We start from the raw sequence: 16,898 nt of genomic DNA, 5'->3' as shown, positions 1-16,898 counted from the left end.
TTCAGAAGGGTTGAAACTCTCCCTCTTTAGCATTTAGCTTAGCATGGTGCCATAGCAACCATAAACAACACTGGCTCTAGCCGTTTGCTGCTTCCTGTTTGGTGCTGGATGGAGAGCACCCATTGGATGTTGACAATGTTCACATGATTTAACTTCACTACCAAGACTTAAAACTTATAACAATAAGATCAAACACGTTTGATTTTGACTGAACGTCCAGACGGTAAAAAGACTGGTTTTATGACCACCTTACACGACGGGAAGGGTCCCCAACTCTAGCAAGACTCTCAGGATTTCATTCAGATATTGGAAAAGAGTCTGCGACAGTGGAATCGCTTTGTGTAAGGTCAGCATAAGTGACTAATGTGAACTAAGTGCATAGTTAAACTATGGCTGAGCACATTTGACCCCAAAGTCCGGTTCTTTTGTCTAGTGTGATCGCTCCTTACTGTGCCCGGGCACGGCCCGCTAAACCGTGCCCTGCCCCGCTAAACCGTGCCCTGGCCCGCTAAACCGTGCCCTGGCCCGCTAAACCGTGCCCTGGCCCGCTAAACCGTGCCCTGGCCCGCTAAACTGTGCCCGGTTCGGTTGGACTTAGGGTCTGGTTCTTACCTTATAAATGAAGAGGAATTGTGTAATGTAATGTAATGACGTAAGCGTGCTCTAGTCCTGAATGTTTTATTGCAGTGTGAGTGCAGGTCAGCGAGGGAGCGGGGACACGCTCGGGGACGGTTCAAGGCAAGTGGGCTATGTGTGAGTATGCTCTAAAAACTTTGAAACTGGTCCAGTTTTTAGTGAGAATGCTGTAAACGGAAGCCGCGAACGGGGCTATCCATGCCATCAAAATAGTTTGAACCCACTTCTTCTGGGCCAATCACGGCACTTCTAACCATAACCCTGATGAAATCCATCCTTTGGTAGTGGAAAATACGTCTCCAAATTGCCTACCTCATTGATGGCTAGCTGCTCTCCTCCGCCTCCTCCCGGGTGTCCAAAACGATGTCCAGAACTGCGAAACTCTTCATACAGCAGATCCTCTTCGCTGCCCAGCTCGTCTCCAAGCCCCGCCTTCTCTGACGCCTCGTCAGGAACAACCACCGCTGAGACAGGAAGGGAAGGGGAGGACAGAGGAGGGACAGAGACATCGGATAGTGTGATCAACTGTCTTACAAATGTTTTTTTTATTAAGCTTGAAACTAGGGCTGGGCAATATATCGATATTATATCGATATCGTGATATGAGATTAGATATCGTCTTAGATTTTGGATATCGTAATATAGGGAATGACATCAGTGTTTTCTTTTCCTGGTTTTAAAGGCTGCGTTACAGTAAAGTGATGTACTTTTCTAAACTTACCAGACTGTTCTAGCTGTTCTATTATTTGCCTTTTCCCCATTTAGACATTATGTCCACATTACTGATGATTATTTATCTAAAATCTGAATGTGAAGATATTTTGTGAAAGCACCAATTGTCAACCCTACAATATCGCCACAATATCAAGGTATTTGGTCAAGAATATCGTGATATCTGATTTTCTCCATATCGCCCAGCCCTACTTCAAACTGTGGGTGCTTAACCAGTTGATTTACTTCACCACTGCAAATCAATCAATAAATAAGCAGGTAGGGGTTCAATGCCATACACACACACACACACACACACACACACACACACACACACACACACACACACACACACACACAGTATATAGATAAATAAAGAATGAATTTAGTGATTCTGACCATTTGAAATGTAGCATTTAAGTATTTTCTATTTACACTATTCTTTTGCTGTATTGTGCCACTTTATTTCTACCGAAAACGTTTTGTGCTGGTCAGGGGTACTTAGATGACAACATACAGTATTTCAAAGGGGGTACATTATTGAAAAAAAGTTTAAGAACCACTGATGTACACTGACTGAACAATGACCCACACATTATTATTTGGCTGAAATAGGCTGAAACTGTCTCACCAATATAAATTATTATTACAAATTACAGTCACAAAAGGTGTAGCTCTGAGCTTAATTTTATTCATATACGCGAAGACTTTACATTTAATTAGGGCTGTAGTCAAGGCCACCTTTGTTGAGTCCAAGACCAGGACTAGTTGAGACCGAGTCCAAATATGAGACAGTAACGGCCGAGACAGAAAAAAAATTATCCTGAAAATGATTGATACCTGATGATTGAGGTATATGACGCAGCCAATGCCTGTTCTAGATGGATTTTGAATTAAACTAACACCCGTTTTCTGAACAAGCGCGCCTAATCAATGGGTTTGTTTTGAAAGAGGAAGTAACTTTAGAACAAAAGCATTTAGTGCTGGACTGGGTCGAGACCAACTACAATATTTGGCGAGTCCAATAGCCGAATCCGAGACAAGTCCGAGTCCAAATACCAACGAGTCCAAGACAGAAAAACATCTCGAGTCCCGAAGTACTACAGCCCTGCATTTAATGTAACGCTATCCTAGGCTTTGTGGAGATCCCCTATCAGCAGCCTCATTCCATACTAATGAGGTTTTCACAAAGGAGGCTTTGAGTTTCCTCTGAAGTGTCTGAACTCAGTTTGTGGCTACCTGGCTGATGAGCTAAAAATACACTCTGCTGTCACACCTCATCATAAGCGTCACCCTCGGCTGCCTCGCCAACAGCTGTTGCCATGGAGGATGTATCTGTGGTGACAAATCACCGTGGAGACAGAGAGAGACGGATATAATGGAATGGGGAGAGGTGTATAACAAGTAAGTGGGATGCTTTCTTTTTACTGACGGTATTGATCTCCTGTGAAGACATACAGCAGCATCTTACACATCATATAACTGTGTGCAATGTAACATCGGCATCATCAGCAGAGTTGCGGTTGCGGGTTGTGCCCTCATGGGGGCAGTGTTGGCCACCCTGAACACCTGTGTGATGCTGCAGAACAGGGTTCTTCAATGTTTTTTAGGCCAAGGGCCCCTTAGCTGAAGGAGAAATGGAGTAGGGACCCCTAACTATACATACTATAAAAAAAATTGAGTTGCATTAAACTGGGTCAGGTGGACATACATTTATTTATACATCATTTATCTGTGGAACAGTGAATACTTAAGCTTAACTAGTATGGCTACCATAGTGGCTACCTTACCTATAGCAGCCCAAGCTTATCTTCAATTTTTCTTTTATTTTTTTTAATTTTTTTTTTTCACAAATAGGCCAATTATTATATGCTATTAATATGTTGGATTCATATGAATGTATAAAACTTATGTCTCTCAAACAGCAATGGCGGTGCAATAAATTGTCTAAGAAATAATATAATAAATAAAAATGTAGTCATTACTTTTACACACTAAAGTTTGGAAGGAATTCCAGGATACATCTTTTGGTTATATATCACTGTTATGTGACCAAGATAATGTAATACACAGCCTATGAAGTAAACCACGCCTCTTAATTATGATAAAACACTTTCCTAACTTCCTTCCATGTCATTTTTGTTGTTATGAACGTGTTTAGGGTCAAGTGCCAAGAACTGACAATTGAAATAGTAATACAAATATACTGTCAGACTAATAATCACTTGATTTATTACAATTTGGCATACCTAAACAAAAACAACAATTACCAGTCATACGCCTTAAGACCCTAGCTAATGTTAGCAATTAATTGCTGATGAATTGATAATAGTCCCATATATCTGAAGAAACAGAGATTGTCCGTTGCTTTCCATACAGACGTGGTGAAAATAATATTTTCCCATTTAAGTTGTTGCTGGATGCTCCCGTTTTTAATTTTATAGCCCTTGTGATTTATTGAGTAATGCCCTGCCATGTAGATGGGACAACTAAGCACTCTGAGGAATGGAAAACTGATACTGTGGGATGTAACAGTGACGAGGGAAGGCTTCTCCTCTGCTGTTCTACCATCCTCTGAGAAGAAAAGCAATCAGTGTCACCTATTGGACAGCAGCAGCTTCATACAGGCCACCATGTCACTCACAGCAGGCACGGAGAACTAAATTGCACTGTTTACTGTTTGCCTTTCGCTTGGCTGGTCTGCCTGTCCTTGAGAAATATGTGTGTGTGTGTGTGTGTGTGTGTGTGTGGGTTCCGATTGAGATGCTGATGGGATCAGAGAAGAAAACATTGATTTAAATGGGTTTTGTGTGTGTTAGTGGGCAACCGTAGGAAGCTGAAGCTGAGGCAAAGCATGTTAGTGTGTGTTTGGACTGTAGCATTTAATCATCCTGAGCCTCTGGATGGGGGTTAGCCGTATTAGTGAATCACATTGGTCTGCAAGAGAAAAGGTTCAATACTCGCTGCCATGACTGTGTGTGTGTCTGCATGTGTGTCTGTGCGTGGGTGTGTGTGCATGTCTGTGTGTGTGTGTGTGTGTGTGTGGTCAGGCAAGGAATTCAAGCGTAATAGGGTGCATTTTCATTAGATGTGTGTGTGGTGCTGTGTGCAGCGTGGCACGTGTCCACTAGCAGCGCATGACTGGACAGCCTTGAAAAAACTGGCTGCCCCCAACTATTTGGCCTGCTTACAGGGACGAGGGAGACAGAGAGAGAGAGAGAGAAAGAGATAGAGAGACAGAGAGATCACAAGGCTACATATTAAACTTAATACCTTTTTCTTGTTTTTGTATCTGTAGCTTGAAATATAGGTCTGGTGAAATTCCATTTGTTTCTTCTTGTCAACAAATCCCATGGATAGAGCTAAACCAACAATGAATATATCCAACGAGACTGTCCTCCCCCCCAAAAAAACACACAGGAGCAACAACATAGATCACAGATCAGAGTGATCTTATCAAAAAACTGGTCTACCACTGCATGTTTCTAAATCTTATGCAATCAGGAAATTATAAACACCAATTGTAAGAAATGTGAAAACCTCTGCTGGGGCTATACTTTTTGCCAGTTAATGACCGTCAGATGGACATTAAATAAACTGGTCAGTTTGAAAAGGATCTAGGATATAGGCCTTAGGGGTCCCCTAATACTGTATCTGAAGTCTCTTTTATATAGACCTTAGTGGTCCCCTAATACTGTATCTGAAGTCTCTTTTATATAGACCTTAGTGGTCCCCTAATACTGTATCTGAAGTCTCTTTTATATAGACCTTAGTGGTCCCCTAATACTGTATCTGAAGTCTCTTCTATATAGACCTTAGTGGTCCCCTAATACTGTATCTGAAGTCTCTTTTATATAGACCTTAGTGGTCCCCTAATACTGTATCTGAAGTCTCTTTTATATAGACCTTAGTGGTCCCCTAATACTGTATCTGAAGTCTCTTTTATATAGGCCTTAGTGGTCCCCTAATACTGTATCTGAAAAATATAAACTCAAGACATATGTCTCAAGACACTCGAGCAGTCAGAAGATCATGTTGGAAACAAACTAACAATTTAGTCAAAGTGATTAGGAAAAGAACACAAAAGGCAACTGTCTGCTGTAAACCATGACAGCTCAAAAAAAACCACTTCCTGCTTCGACTGTGACCTACTGTTCTGACTGTAGTGGTGTGCACAGAGCACCGCACGCAACGAGGGATTAACATTTCAGGCGTGCTCACTGTCAGTTTGACCTCCAAAAAAATAGTTTAATACTAATCTGGATAAACTGTTAGCTTGTTCACATTGGATCGTCTGACCGCTCCCTGACCGACATGTCGGACTTCATTACTTTTGTTATCAGCACTGATAGAAATGATGGACAAAACTGTAGTAAGACCTAATTTGTAATAAACCAGAATTACCCCTGGTATGTACAATGTCCTTTGAGATGACATTGTACATACCACCCTGTTGTCTATGTGCTTATTAGTCTCGCTTTGCCAGACCGCCCTCCACAACGCTGCAAACATGGATTTCTCGGCAACGTCATCACTGCTTGCGCACGCGACTGGGAGGCAGAAAGAAGATGGGTTTCGTGTAGCTAGTAGTAGTAGTATAGTGTAAGTCAAAATGCCAAGGAGTTGTTGCATGGTTAATTGTTCAAACAGAGCCAGTGATGGGTGCCTGATGTTTAACATACCTAGGGGGAAGCATGCTTTTGCCAAAAAACGTTAGAGGTTATGGCTTCAAGCCATAAGAAGGGCAGATTGGGGTCATATGCAAGAGTCAGGCTCCCATTGTATCAATCAGAAAAGTTGCAGCTTGTTCAGGTGTCAGCTAAGCGATATCTACCCGTCAGGACTGTAGTACTGGAGTCTGGACTAGAGACAAGTTTAGACTGCTAGCTAAAGCTACGCCGATGTTTTGCTAACGTTAGCGCAACAGCGTTAGCATAGCCTGCTAGGTAAATATTACGACTGCCTTCGGAGTTTCTTATATCTGCGTCCACGTTGTCAACATAAGACCGGTGGGGTTTTGTTACGTTACACACAAAGCTAACTGGCTATAGTTAGACAGTATGTATGCTAGCGGACATCAGCTAATGTTACAGAGACAGCGGCAGTAGAGTTTCGGCGCGCTAACCACAACAGTGTTGTCGCCCTCTCGCCCACAATCAACCTCTGCTGCTAAAAACAGTCCACCTGCAGTGATGTTTTGAAATGGAGACACACATATCGTACCTTTTCCTGGAAATCCTGCCCATTATTTTAAGGCATAAACCAACCATAGGGGTACACTCAGGGGTAACCCTGCTGCTAACTTTGGCTATTACATTAGCCTTAAATGACAATTATTATCCATACATATATATCACATTAACACTACAAAATTAAAGACAGACAAACAGATCCAACTAAAATCATGTTTTATTTATATACAAACAATAAGGAAAGCTTCAATACTTAAGGTTGTTACAGTAGCCGACCAGTTTACTGGTATTCGCACGCACCCAGTAATGTTTGTAAACCCGTATAAAGGAAGGTCTGGCTAGTCCACACGGAATTCCGGGATGGGAGGAAAACGTGCTCTGGTTTATTGGCATTTCTTTAAACCAATCAGAATCGTCTTGGGCGGTGCTAAGCTCTGGACGGAGCCACGGTGCCTCTGCTAAATAGCCTCTGGAAGGAACTTGTTTTGGTGGAACGTGTATGTTCAAAAGTAGTTTCAGTCGTGCAACAGACAACTCAGATTGGACAGATAGTCTAGCTAGCTGTCTGGATTTACCCTGCAGAGATCTGAGGAGCAGCTAACCATAGTCCTCACAAATCCACCGGAGTTTAACGCCGACACAAAGAAAGAGGAAGGGGACGGATATTCGGCCTAAATGAGTGAAATCCGGCAGAATTTCTGTCGGCAACGGAGCAATCTCGGAAGTGGAGAGGATTTGTAACCTTTGAAATAAAGTTTATTATCATTATTATAAGTTTTAGTTTAGAAGCACACCACACTTAGCCACCATGTTGGAGAAAGAAGTCCAGAAGCCCATCCTATATACCTGTACTTCCCCACATTAATCAGGTGCCAGATAGGTGACAACATACATACTGATGTAGGTCCTAGGGCTACTTGTGGTAGGTGGGGTACAGACCTAGATCTTGTATTCTTCCCTTCGTCCGGGGCAGATCTATACTAATTACACCCCTGCATAGTGGGGGGTTATTCCCTGCTACGCTACGCTACCCCTGCCCTGCTCCTCTGTTTATAGGAAGTGACAGATTGGAGTCGGGCACCTTGCCAAATGCTCTTTCAAGGTGACATAATCGTCCGCCGGCCAGCATCTCAGCTGTCACTTCCCGACAGCTCAGTGGGTAGGCTAGACAGACACACACTAACACACATTCAGAGATGAACTTTTCGCCTCTCTCTAGATAGAGCGATGGATGCTTTTCGAGGAAAAGGGGAAAGGTTTCTTTGATACCTCAGGGTTTTGATCTCCGGCCTCAGCTGATGGATGAATGCGAGGATTTTTTAAGATGTCAAGGTTACAAGTTCAGCTCTCCACTGGGACCCTGCTGTGCCCTCAAACCCACCTGTGCCAATGCGGAAAAAATCCAATAATTGATATCTATCTTCTATCGTTCAGAATCTGCAAACACATAGAATCACACATCTTTCAGGGTGACCGTGTAGAGCTTCTTAACAGTGCAGTTTAATTAAAACAGTTTCACTTATTAAAATGTACTTTTCTTTTTTTTATGTGAATTCATAACATAATAACAACAACAATAATAATAATAATAATGCATATTTTAGGCAACTTTCAAAGCGCTCAATGACTTATGATGCATTTGGACCTGCTCCATGCCAAGTACCTTTAGTTCACAGTGATGGTAATTGATGGTGTGTTAGTTTGTGTTGTTCATCTCTGCTGTGTGTTCAAGAGCAGTGTAAAAGTAACGCAATTACAGTAATTTATTCCTTTTTGCTGTAACGTAGTAATCTAATGCATTACTAATACAACAATTTCAGTAATATTATATCGTCTTAGCACCGCCAAGACGATTGTGATTGGTTTAAAGAAATGCCAATAAACCAGAGAACGTTTTACCTCCCATTCCAGAGTGCTGTATGGACTAGCCAGACCCTCCAACGCAGCGCTGTGGAGGAAGGTCTGGCAATGGGAGACTACCACATTATTCATTGATGATTATTTATCTAAAATCTTTTTGTAAAAAATATTTTGTGAAAGCACCAATTGTCAACCCTACAATATCGTCGCAATATCGACACAATGATGCATTTGGTCAAAAATAACGTGATTTCTGAATTTCTCCATATCGCCCAGCCTTACTTTAAATACATTAATACATGACATACTTAACCAGCTGCTGTGCTGCTGGTAAGCATTTTGAAATTCCATGCCCAGTCGTGAATCCTGCAACCGCTGGGGATTCTGAATTAATGATGAGGCTAGGATGTCATAATGTCCACAGACCCAAAAAGCCTCGACACACAAACACACACACACACACACACACACACACACGCTGCATCCTGTTTGTGTAAGTGAACCACCTTCCATTGATCTCCGACTGATTGTAGCACCATCGTGGGGCCGGGGTCAGGGGTCAAATACACCCTGCTATCCCAGGAGGACACTGTCCTAGGCATTACCCTTGAGGAAAGTGTTGCTACAGTCAACAGCAGTGAAACTTAACCCTGTGAACCCTTTCACTCGATTTAGCTTGAGACTTGTCACTAAATTTGATAAGCAGGGCATGTTGTATGTTGTTACACTTAGGATGCACTAAGGCAGTTACACACCAACCAGACGGCCAACCGTCGGCAGAAAAGCCAGTCGGACTGATCAGTCTCCCCGTGTTGGTCCAAAAAGTGCCTCAGAACACACTGAAGAGACGAGACGTAATACGTCTCCGTAACAGCAGGCAGCGCCAATCTGTATTGTTGCCCAAAAAATTTAAACCGGCAGCTGATTGGACGAACGCGTCACGTGGGTTTGTTTTCTCCGGAAATTCAAAGCCAGACTGTCATGGCGGCCGTTCAGAATACGATCTCATATTGTACTAAATTAGTTCACTGAAACATGTTTCTGAAAACATTTTAAGAGAGAAATAGGCCGTGCAGTTGCTGAATCTGTCTTCATTTCAGCTCAACAAAGGTCAGTTTAAAAGATTTTCGTCAGATTTTGAGAGACTCTAGTCACCTCATTCCGCTCGCCGTTTCCGGGTGAGTCCCGACTGCCCCGTCTCCGACTGAACATGTCAGGTCGGCCAAAATGAACGCCGACGGCCCCTCAGACGGACGATGGCACAGAACACACGGAACAGACTCGAGTCACCGACCTCGCCAGACTGTCCAACGGCCGATTATCGGGTTAGTGTGTCAGCACCATTAGGCTACTTTGAGATGCCAGCGAATGTCATGTGAGTGCCAGTTTGAAAGTTATTGGACATGTGCATCCACAGGTTTCTAAAGCACCATAGCTATATGAATGTATAGAGAAGAGAGAGAAGTCAAAAACAATAATCCCAAAATGATCATTTCATTGTCACCCCTATTGTTTTTCTCTCTGACAATCTCATTTTGGGAGGAATGTATTTGCTCTGACCATGATCATTTGTGCCATTTAAAACTGTTAGAAATGACCATTACAAAAATGCTTCTTAAGACTGTTTACTAAACTGTCTTAGGGCCCTATCTTGCACCCGGCGCAGAGCAAAGGCCGACGCAAGTGTCTTTGCTAGTTTAAGACCGACGCAGTTGTCAATTTCCCGTCCAACGCCCACGTTGTTTCAATAGCAAATGCACCTGCGCCCACCTGTACACCCATGGGCTGGTCTTACAGGGAGGTGTGTTCAGGTGCATTCTGGGCGTATTGCTATCTTGATGCAGTGGGAAGTGATCACGGTATTGACCAACAAAAACCTTGTCTAAAGTTAATAACGCAACATTTCATTGTTATTTTAACAGCAAATTAGTCAAATGCACCTAGACTTATGCACAGCGCACTAGTGTTAATTTTGTCACCTATTTTTAATTTAGTCTTAGTCTTGTGCCAAAAAATTTTGTTAGTCAAGTTTTAGTCGACTAAAAGTCTCGTCATTTTAGTCTAGTTTTAGTCAAAAGAGAACTCAAGGTATCTTAGTCAAGTTTTAGTCGACTAAAAGTCTCGCCATTTTAGTCAAGTTTTAGTCAAAACATTTTAGTCTTTTTTTAAATAAATTATTTCTGATAACCATTTCAGACAAATAGTTATAAAAATAAATAAATGCTATATATATATATATATATATAGGTTATATAAATATTGAGCCTCTTCCTTATTTCACCAGTAAAACGACAAAAACAACCACTGCATGAGGAAAGGATATTTTACAATAAAATAAATGCAGCACGGAAACTGGCGAGTCGTATTTCAAGTGAACGCAACATGTGTTGTTTTTCAGACAACGGCAGCTGCCGGGCACTGCGTGAGGTCTGCGTGTTTGAAATAGAGACAAACCTTTACACCGTTTAGCTGTCAGCATTTTAACTGTGTTAAATCCAACTGCTAGCTAACGGTATGCTAACGTTACCTGCTGCCAAGTGTAGTGTTAACTAGCGCCGTGCAGCGATGTTGATCCTGACGACCGTTTAGGAGCATCAGAGAGAAGCGCAGGCTATTCGGTCCGGTAAATAGCGGTTCGTTAGGGCACCTGTCGGTTCCCGTAGCACCGGGTCTCAGTAACAGCTGAATATTCTATCTCATGATGAAAAAGTAGAGACGATTGTAGACGAAAATGAAGAGAGATTTTATCTTAGTTTTTATTTTATGCAAAACATTTTAGTCTCATCTTTTTTCGTCAACAATAATGCATGTTAATTTAGTCTTAGTCAGCGTTTTTGGACATTGGCGCAGTCTCGTCATCGTCTCGTCTTAGTCATGGAAAAAAAGGTCGTTGACGAACATATTTAGTCTCGTCTCGTCTGACGAAATTAACACTACAGCGCGTGCACACTATGCTTGTTACACACACAGGGAAGCGCAGAAGCACACAAACATGCAGAAGATTACAAATAAAAATATTACGGTGCAAATCTGCCATCATAATAGCAATGCTCCAAGATCCAAACGCGCCTGGCTTTTAAAGGGAATGGGAGATGATCTCTGATTGGTTGATTGCACGTTACGCCCAAAACACACCTCTGATTAATGAAGACACTAAGTACAACCCTTTAGAACCATGCGCCCAGACCCTTTTTTCCGCCGTCAAACTAGCAAAAGTGGATTTGGACACGACCTAAACGCAACTGCGCCAGGCGCTTCACGCCATGCACTTAGATCGTTAAAGTAGGGCCCCTAGGGTTAGTTAGGTTTAGGCACACAAAGTACTTGGTTAAGGTAAGGCAAAAATCGGGTCATAATAAAAAGAAAACATCCTAGTAGGAACAGCATGCTTTGTTGATTTTGTAACATTGTGAAATTTTGTAAAATTAGAAGCTTATCTGTTGCGTGTGATGGACAGCAAAGAGTCCAAAACGACTTACAAAAATGTTGGTAGTTTGGGTTGCCCTTAAGAAGGAATGCATTTTTTTGAAGCGAATTGTGTCCATTGGATCAAAGAATTACAGGCAGTGAGATTAATGTGTCCACACTGTAGCCTGGCTGAAAAGCAAACATACATTACAAAGCACAGTAACATGTCACCGAACAGACTGCGTCATTTTAGAACGTGTTGCTTTAGGAACTTTGTGATCTGGATGGTAATAGACTGAACAGTGGCGTTGCTCTAACACAAAATCGGACATTGATTTGAATTGTGGAGATGTGTGTCATTTCTGCTGTGCTTTTTCCCTGTCCTGTGTTGCTTTGCTAGCGTCTTTGATAAACCCAATCTGGCATTAGGAACAGCAACATGTCACCGCCAGTCGGACTGACTGCTAGTTTGGGTGGTGTCATGTCCTTCAGTCTGTGGCCCGTCAGATAAATTAGCTCTCCAAGCTAATGCCAAAGTGTTGAAATATGAAAGCATCAAACATGCATTTTAGATGAAGGAGATGAGAGTAAATCCAGTTGTTCCTCATTCCTGTTTGCTTAGCGCCGTTAAACTGTATTGTATTGGACGCTTTCTACCCAGAAGTTAATGTGAACAAACATTGTGATTGGGTCAATATTACAGAAAACAGAAAGCCTCAGCTATAATCAAGTCTTTTCTTATTGTGTGCAGATTCCCGACTTGAAAGGGATTTGATTCATCCACCCTGAAATTGTGAACTGAATTTCCCTCAATGACCTACCACTTCTTTTCCTTTTTCATGCTTTTAATTCTGGCAGATTTAGCAGTTCAAATTGACAGTTCCATTTGCTTCGTTGCTTAGTTTTTAGGGCATTAGGATATTGTTACAGTGTTAAAGTCTCAAGGTGTTAAGCTGTTTAGCTGAAAAACCTTTAAAACACAAAGAGAAAGAAAATATATAAATAGCAGAAAATGGCATGTATTGGTAACATTGTGAACAACAACTATTCAATTTAACGGTATTCTTCAAATTCTGGTTTGACTTGATAGCCATGGTGTCTGAAGACTACAGCTCATTCATTGTGTTTTGGGGGATGTCTGTGTGACGGGAGGACAGTTAATAGGTTTCTGTTGTGGCTGGTCACATCAAATAATAATCAAAATGCTGAATCAGAGAGAGAGGGGGATCGATGTGGATCAACAGGACAGGCACAGGTTTCTCTCTGTGTATCGATCTGCACCAAAATTACTTTTGGTAATGGAGCCACACACACACACACACACACACACACACACACACACACACACACACACACACACACACACACACACACACACACACACACACACACACACACACACACAGCACTGTGATCGTATCTGGCTTCACCGTCACTGTGTGCACTGAATATACACGGTCAGACAAAACACACAAACACACTCTGCAGTGTTGACAGGTATGAAGGTGCTACTGGAGAACACTATACATCATGATAAATGCTGATTGGTTTCACTGGAAAATTAACAAGGAAAAAAGAAAAATAATGCTGTGCTACCAGTCTGCATATTACCCTGAAAATTAAAAAGAGAGATAACGTATTCTAAAGCAGAATGCCTCATCACTCCTTAAATGTCCATGTACTGTGGAATAGTAAGTGCCATTTGTTTGTCATGCGGTCAACATGGACACAGATAAAAGAAAGTCACATAACAGGGGACGGTTCTTAGTCTTCTAGGCTTTTAAAAACACTGCATCAGTGTATAGTCAGCCCAGCCTGAGGTGCTTTTGTTTAGACATGAGAGGGAGGCGTTCGGACCAATGAATCTACTTTATATAACTGTCCTTTTTTCCCCCCAGACAACGGATATGATATGACTACAATGGTTTTAGTGCACAAAGTGATGTAATAGCCCGTCAATTGCCTCTTCTTAAACAAAAATCAGACCTCTAGTATCACACAGTGTGACCCGGGCGACTGAACATCTTCTTAGACATATTGTGAGGAACCACCTAGGCTTTTAACGACATGGACCCATCCCAAACAGCTTACAAAGCCACCTATCAGCCACTTAAAATGCCATCCTGACATTCCTCCCCAGTATATGTTCCCTTCACACCCTTCACATATGGGACTCTAAATGGCTGTCACATGACAGCCAGGCAGACTAACGACCCCCTCTGACAGGGGGATGGCCCTACAGAGGTTAAATGCTCCATCCCTCAGTCAGTCAGAACTGAGGAAACCTTTTAAGCTACAATCATTCCTGTTGCCTTTGAGTCAGCCATTCTAGACAGGCAATGCTGTTTGTGTAACAACCTACACCCAGGCCCTACGAGCTAATGTCCATTACATCTTTATACTGTACCAAAGACAAAGAAATAGGTACAACAATCATAACCTTCAAGTAAAATTAGGAAACTTTGCATTTGCCATTAAGAAATCTACCTTGACGGTTATGTAGTAGGTAGTCTCACTGTGCCAGACCTTTCTCCACAGCGCTGCCTGTCTAGAATGGCCGACTCAAAGGCAACAGGAATGATCGAATGGGATGGGAGAAAAACGTGCTCTGGTTTATTGGCATTTCTTTAAACCAATCACAATCTTCATGGACCGCCCATGACGATTGTGCTAAATAGCCTCGGGAAGGAACTTGTTTTGGTGGAACATGTGTACGTTCAAAAGTAGTTTTAGTCGTGCAACAGAAAACTCAGATTGGACAGATAGTCTAGCTAGCTGTCTGGATTTACCCTGCAAAGATCTGAGGACCAGTTAACCATAGTCCTCACAAATCCACCGGAGGTTAGAACGCCAACGCAAAGAAAGAGGAAGGGGACGGACATCCGGCCGAAAAGAGGGACATCGGGAGCAATCCCGGAAGTGGAACGTCGTGAATATAGACTATGTAGTAGGTGACATGCACATACTGCTAATGGTACAGTCTTTGGCATCAAAACCAAACCTAACCTCTTCCCTTAGGGCAGGTGTTTGGGCAGGTGTGAACGCGGCAATCGCACCTGGGCGCGCACAAAAGCGCACCAAACAAGCGTACCGAGACCTGCTTGATGAGGTGGTCTCAGTACGCTTTCAATCCAACTCTGGAGCTGTTCGTATGTGGTGAGAACGTGATCTGACCTGGAATCGTACCATCTGTATCTACTCCCCCAGTCTGAGCTAGTGTCTCCTGTAGTCAGGTGTGTTCAGCAGTCTGAGCTAGTGTCTCCTGTAGTCAGGTGTGTCCAGCAGTCTGAGCTAGTGTCTCCTGTAGTCAGGTGTGTTCAGCAGTCTGAGCTGATGTCTCCTGTAGTCAGGTGTGTCCAGCAGTCTGAGCTAGTGTCTCCTGTAGTCAGGTGTGTTCAGCAGTCTGAGCTGATGTCTCCTGTAGTCAGGTGTGTTCAGCAGTCTGAGCTAGTGTCTCCTGTAGTCAGGTGTGTTCAGCAGTCTGAGCTAGTGTCTCCTGTAGTCAGGTGTGTTCAGCAGTCTGAGCTGATGTCTCCTGTAGTCAGGTGTGTTCAGCAGTCTGAGCTAGTGTCTCCTGTAGTCAGGTGTGTTCAGCAGTCTGAGCTAGTGTCTCCTGTAGTCAGGTGTGTTCAGCAGTCTGAGCTAGTGTCTCCTGTAGTCAGGTGTGTTCAGCAGTCTGAGCTGATGTCTCCTGTAGTCAGGTGTGTTCAGCAGTCTGAGCTGATGCCTCCTGTATGCTCGCCATCCGTCAATCTCCGTGGTCAAACCAGCCGCCGCTAAAGTTGGAGACAGACGCCAGCAGAGCGGAGCCAAGTCTCGGTGACCAGAGCAGACTCGCAAAAACAATGTCTGATTATTTTAATGAAATGAGCTGGTTTGACCAGGGAGATGTAAGAAGATATGCACTAGTCCAGAACACAGGACCTTCTTCCTGTATTAACTTTCTTGCTCCCGCCCCCAGACACATCCGACCAATAAGAGAAGAGAACGTTCTTGTGTGATTTGTAATGACGCATTTTAGTATGCTTGCATTTTTCCAGGTGTGAAACAAACCCAACCAAGGGGAAATCACTCCAAGTTTACAAACTCAGCAACTGATTCGGACCAAAGCAAAAAAAACTGTAGCTGTGAGAACTCCCTTAGACTTTTTTGTAGCAGTAAAACAACATCATGCTACGTCTGCCTTTGCTAATGGGAGAGGAAGGTCATTCTTTGTGCATCCTCAAGAGGATTGACAGGAAAATGACAACAAGTCATTTGAAGTATTTAAACAAATAACCCCAGTATGGTAATTTTCCTGGTAAAGGCAGTCTCTTAATCCCTCACGTTGCAGTGGAAAAACCACCACATGGCTAATTCATTAACTACTAATAATCAGAATGGATATCTGCATATATTAGTCGATCCCTAATACCTAGTAAAGAGGTCATTGTTGCATGGTAAACAAGTTTGATCGACAGACCTATTTCAACTGAGGTCAAGACATAATCCTGATTCCCTATGGCTATGGTTGCCTCAAACCAACGATGGACAAACAGCTGCAAAGGTCAGGTGTGATTGAAGAACGGAGATTAAGACGGATAACCGTTCAGCTATCCCACATGGAAGGGGCTGGGCTGGGCCTGTGGAAGAGGGCACTGTCACAGCAGGCACGCCATGAAAATGCTGACGAGAAAATATGATAAACAAATCGGGGTGGTAGTCTGAAGACAGAGAGATGGCCTCATTTTCTGCCGATAAACAGGATGACAAATGCAAGCAGCGAAGAAGCATTTGCGTCAGCACTTTCTGCCTCATTAGACTTTCCTTCGGATTTCTGATGGACTCGTAGCCCACAAACAAAGGAGCGAACATCAAACAGGGAACAGAAATAATAGCCGTCCGTAGGCTCAAAATGAAAACAAACCGCAGGTTTACTAGGATATATGAGAGGATGTCAAACTGCACGGCAAGTACAGCATCATAGGTTAGCCATGCAGACTTCAACTGAAATTCACGTCATTATTTCACAAGGGATTAATTAAAACCAATAAAAAAAAACTGTTTATGCATTTCAGCCTTTAATGGATAGGACAGGTGAGATATGAAAGG

The 16,898-nt window shown here is 42.8% G+C and overlaps 1 protein-coding gene across 8 annotated transcripts in view; it reads right to left on the bottom strand.

The window, feature by feature from the left end:
* arhgef4 (Rho guanine nucleotide exchange factor (GEF) 4) overlaps window positions 1-16,898 on the bottom strand; it is a 158,992-nt gene that overhangs the window by 31,231 nt on the left and 110,863 nt on the right. For all 8 annotated transcript variants that reach the window (XM_039790678.1, XM_039790677.1, XM_039790682.1 and 5 more), the window contains one exon: window positions 949-1,100. In XM_039790678.1, coding sequence (XP_039646612.1) covers window positions 949-1,100 — 152 coding nt within the window. The remainder of the gene's footprint in view (window positions 1-948; window positions 1,101-16,898) is intronic.

Source organism: Perca fluviatilis, chromosome 22 (genome assembly GCF_010015445.1).
Source record: "Perca fluviatilis chromosome 22, GENO_Pfluv_1.0, whole genome shotgun sequence".
NCBI lineage: Eukaryota > Metazoa > Chordata > Actinopteri > Perciformes > Percidae > Perca > Perca fluviatilis.
Note: the sequence above shows the minus strand (reverse complement) of the source record. Positions and strands in the feature narration are given on the sequence as shown.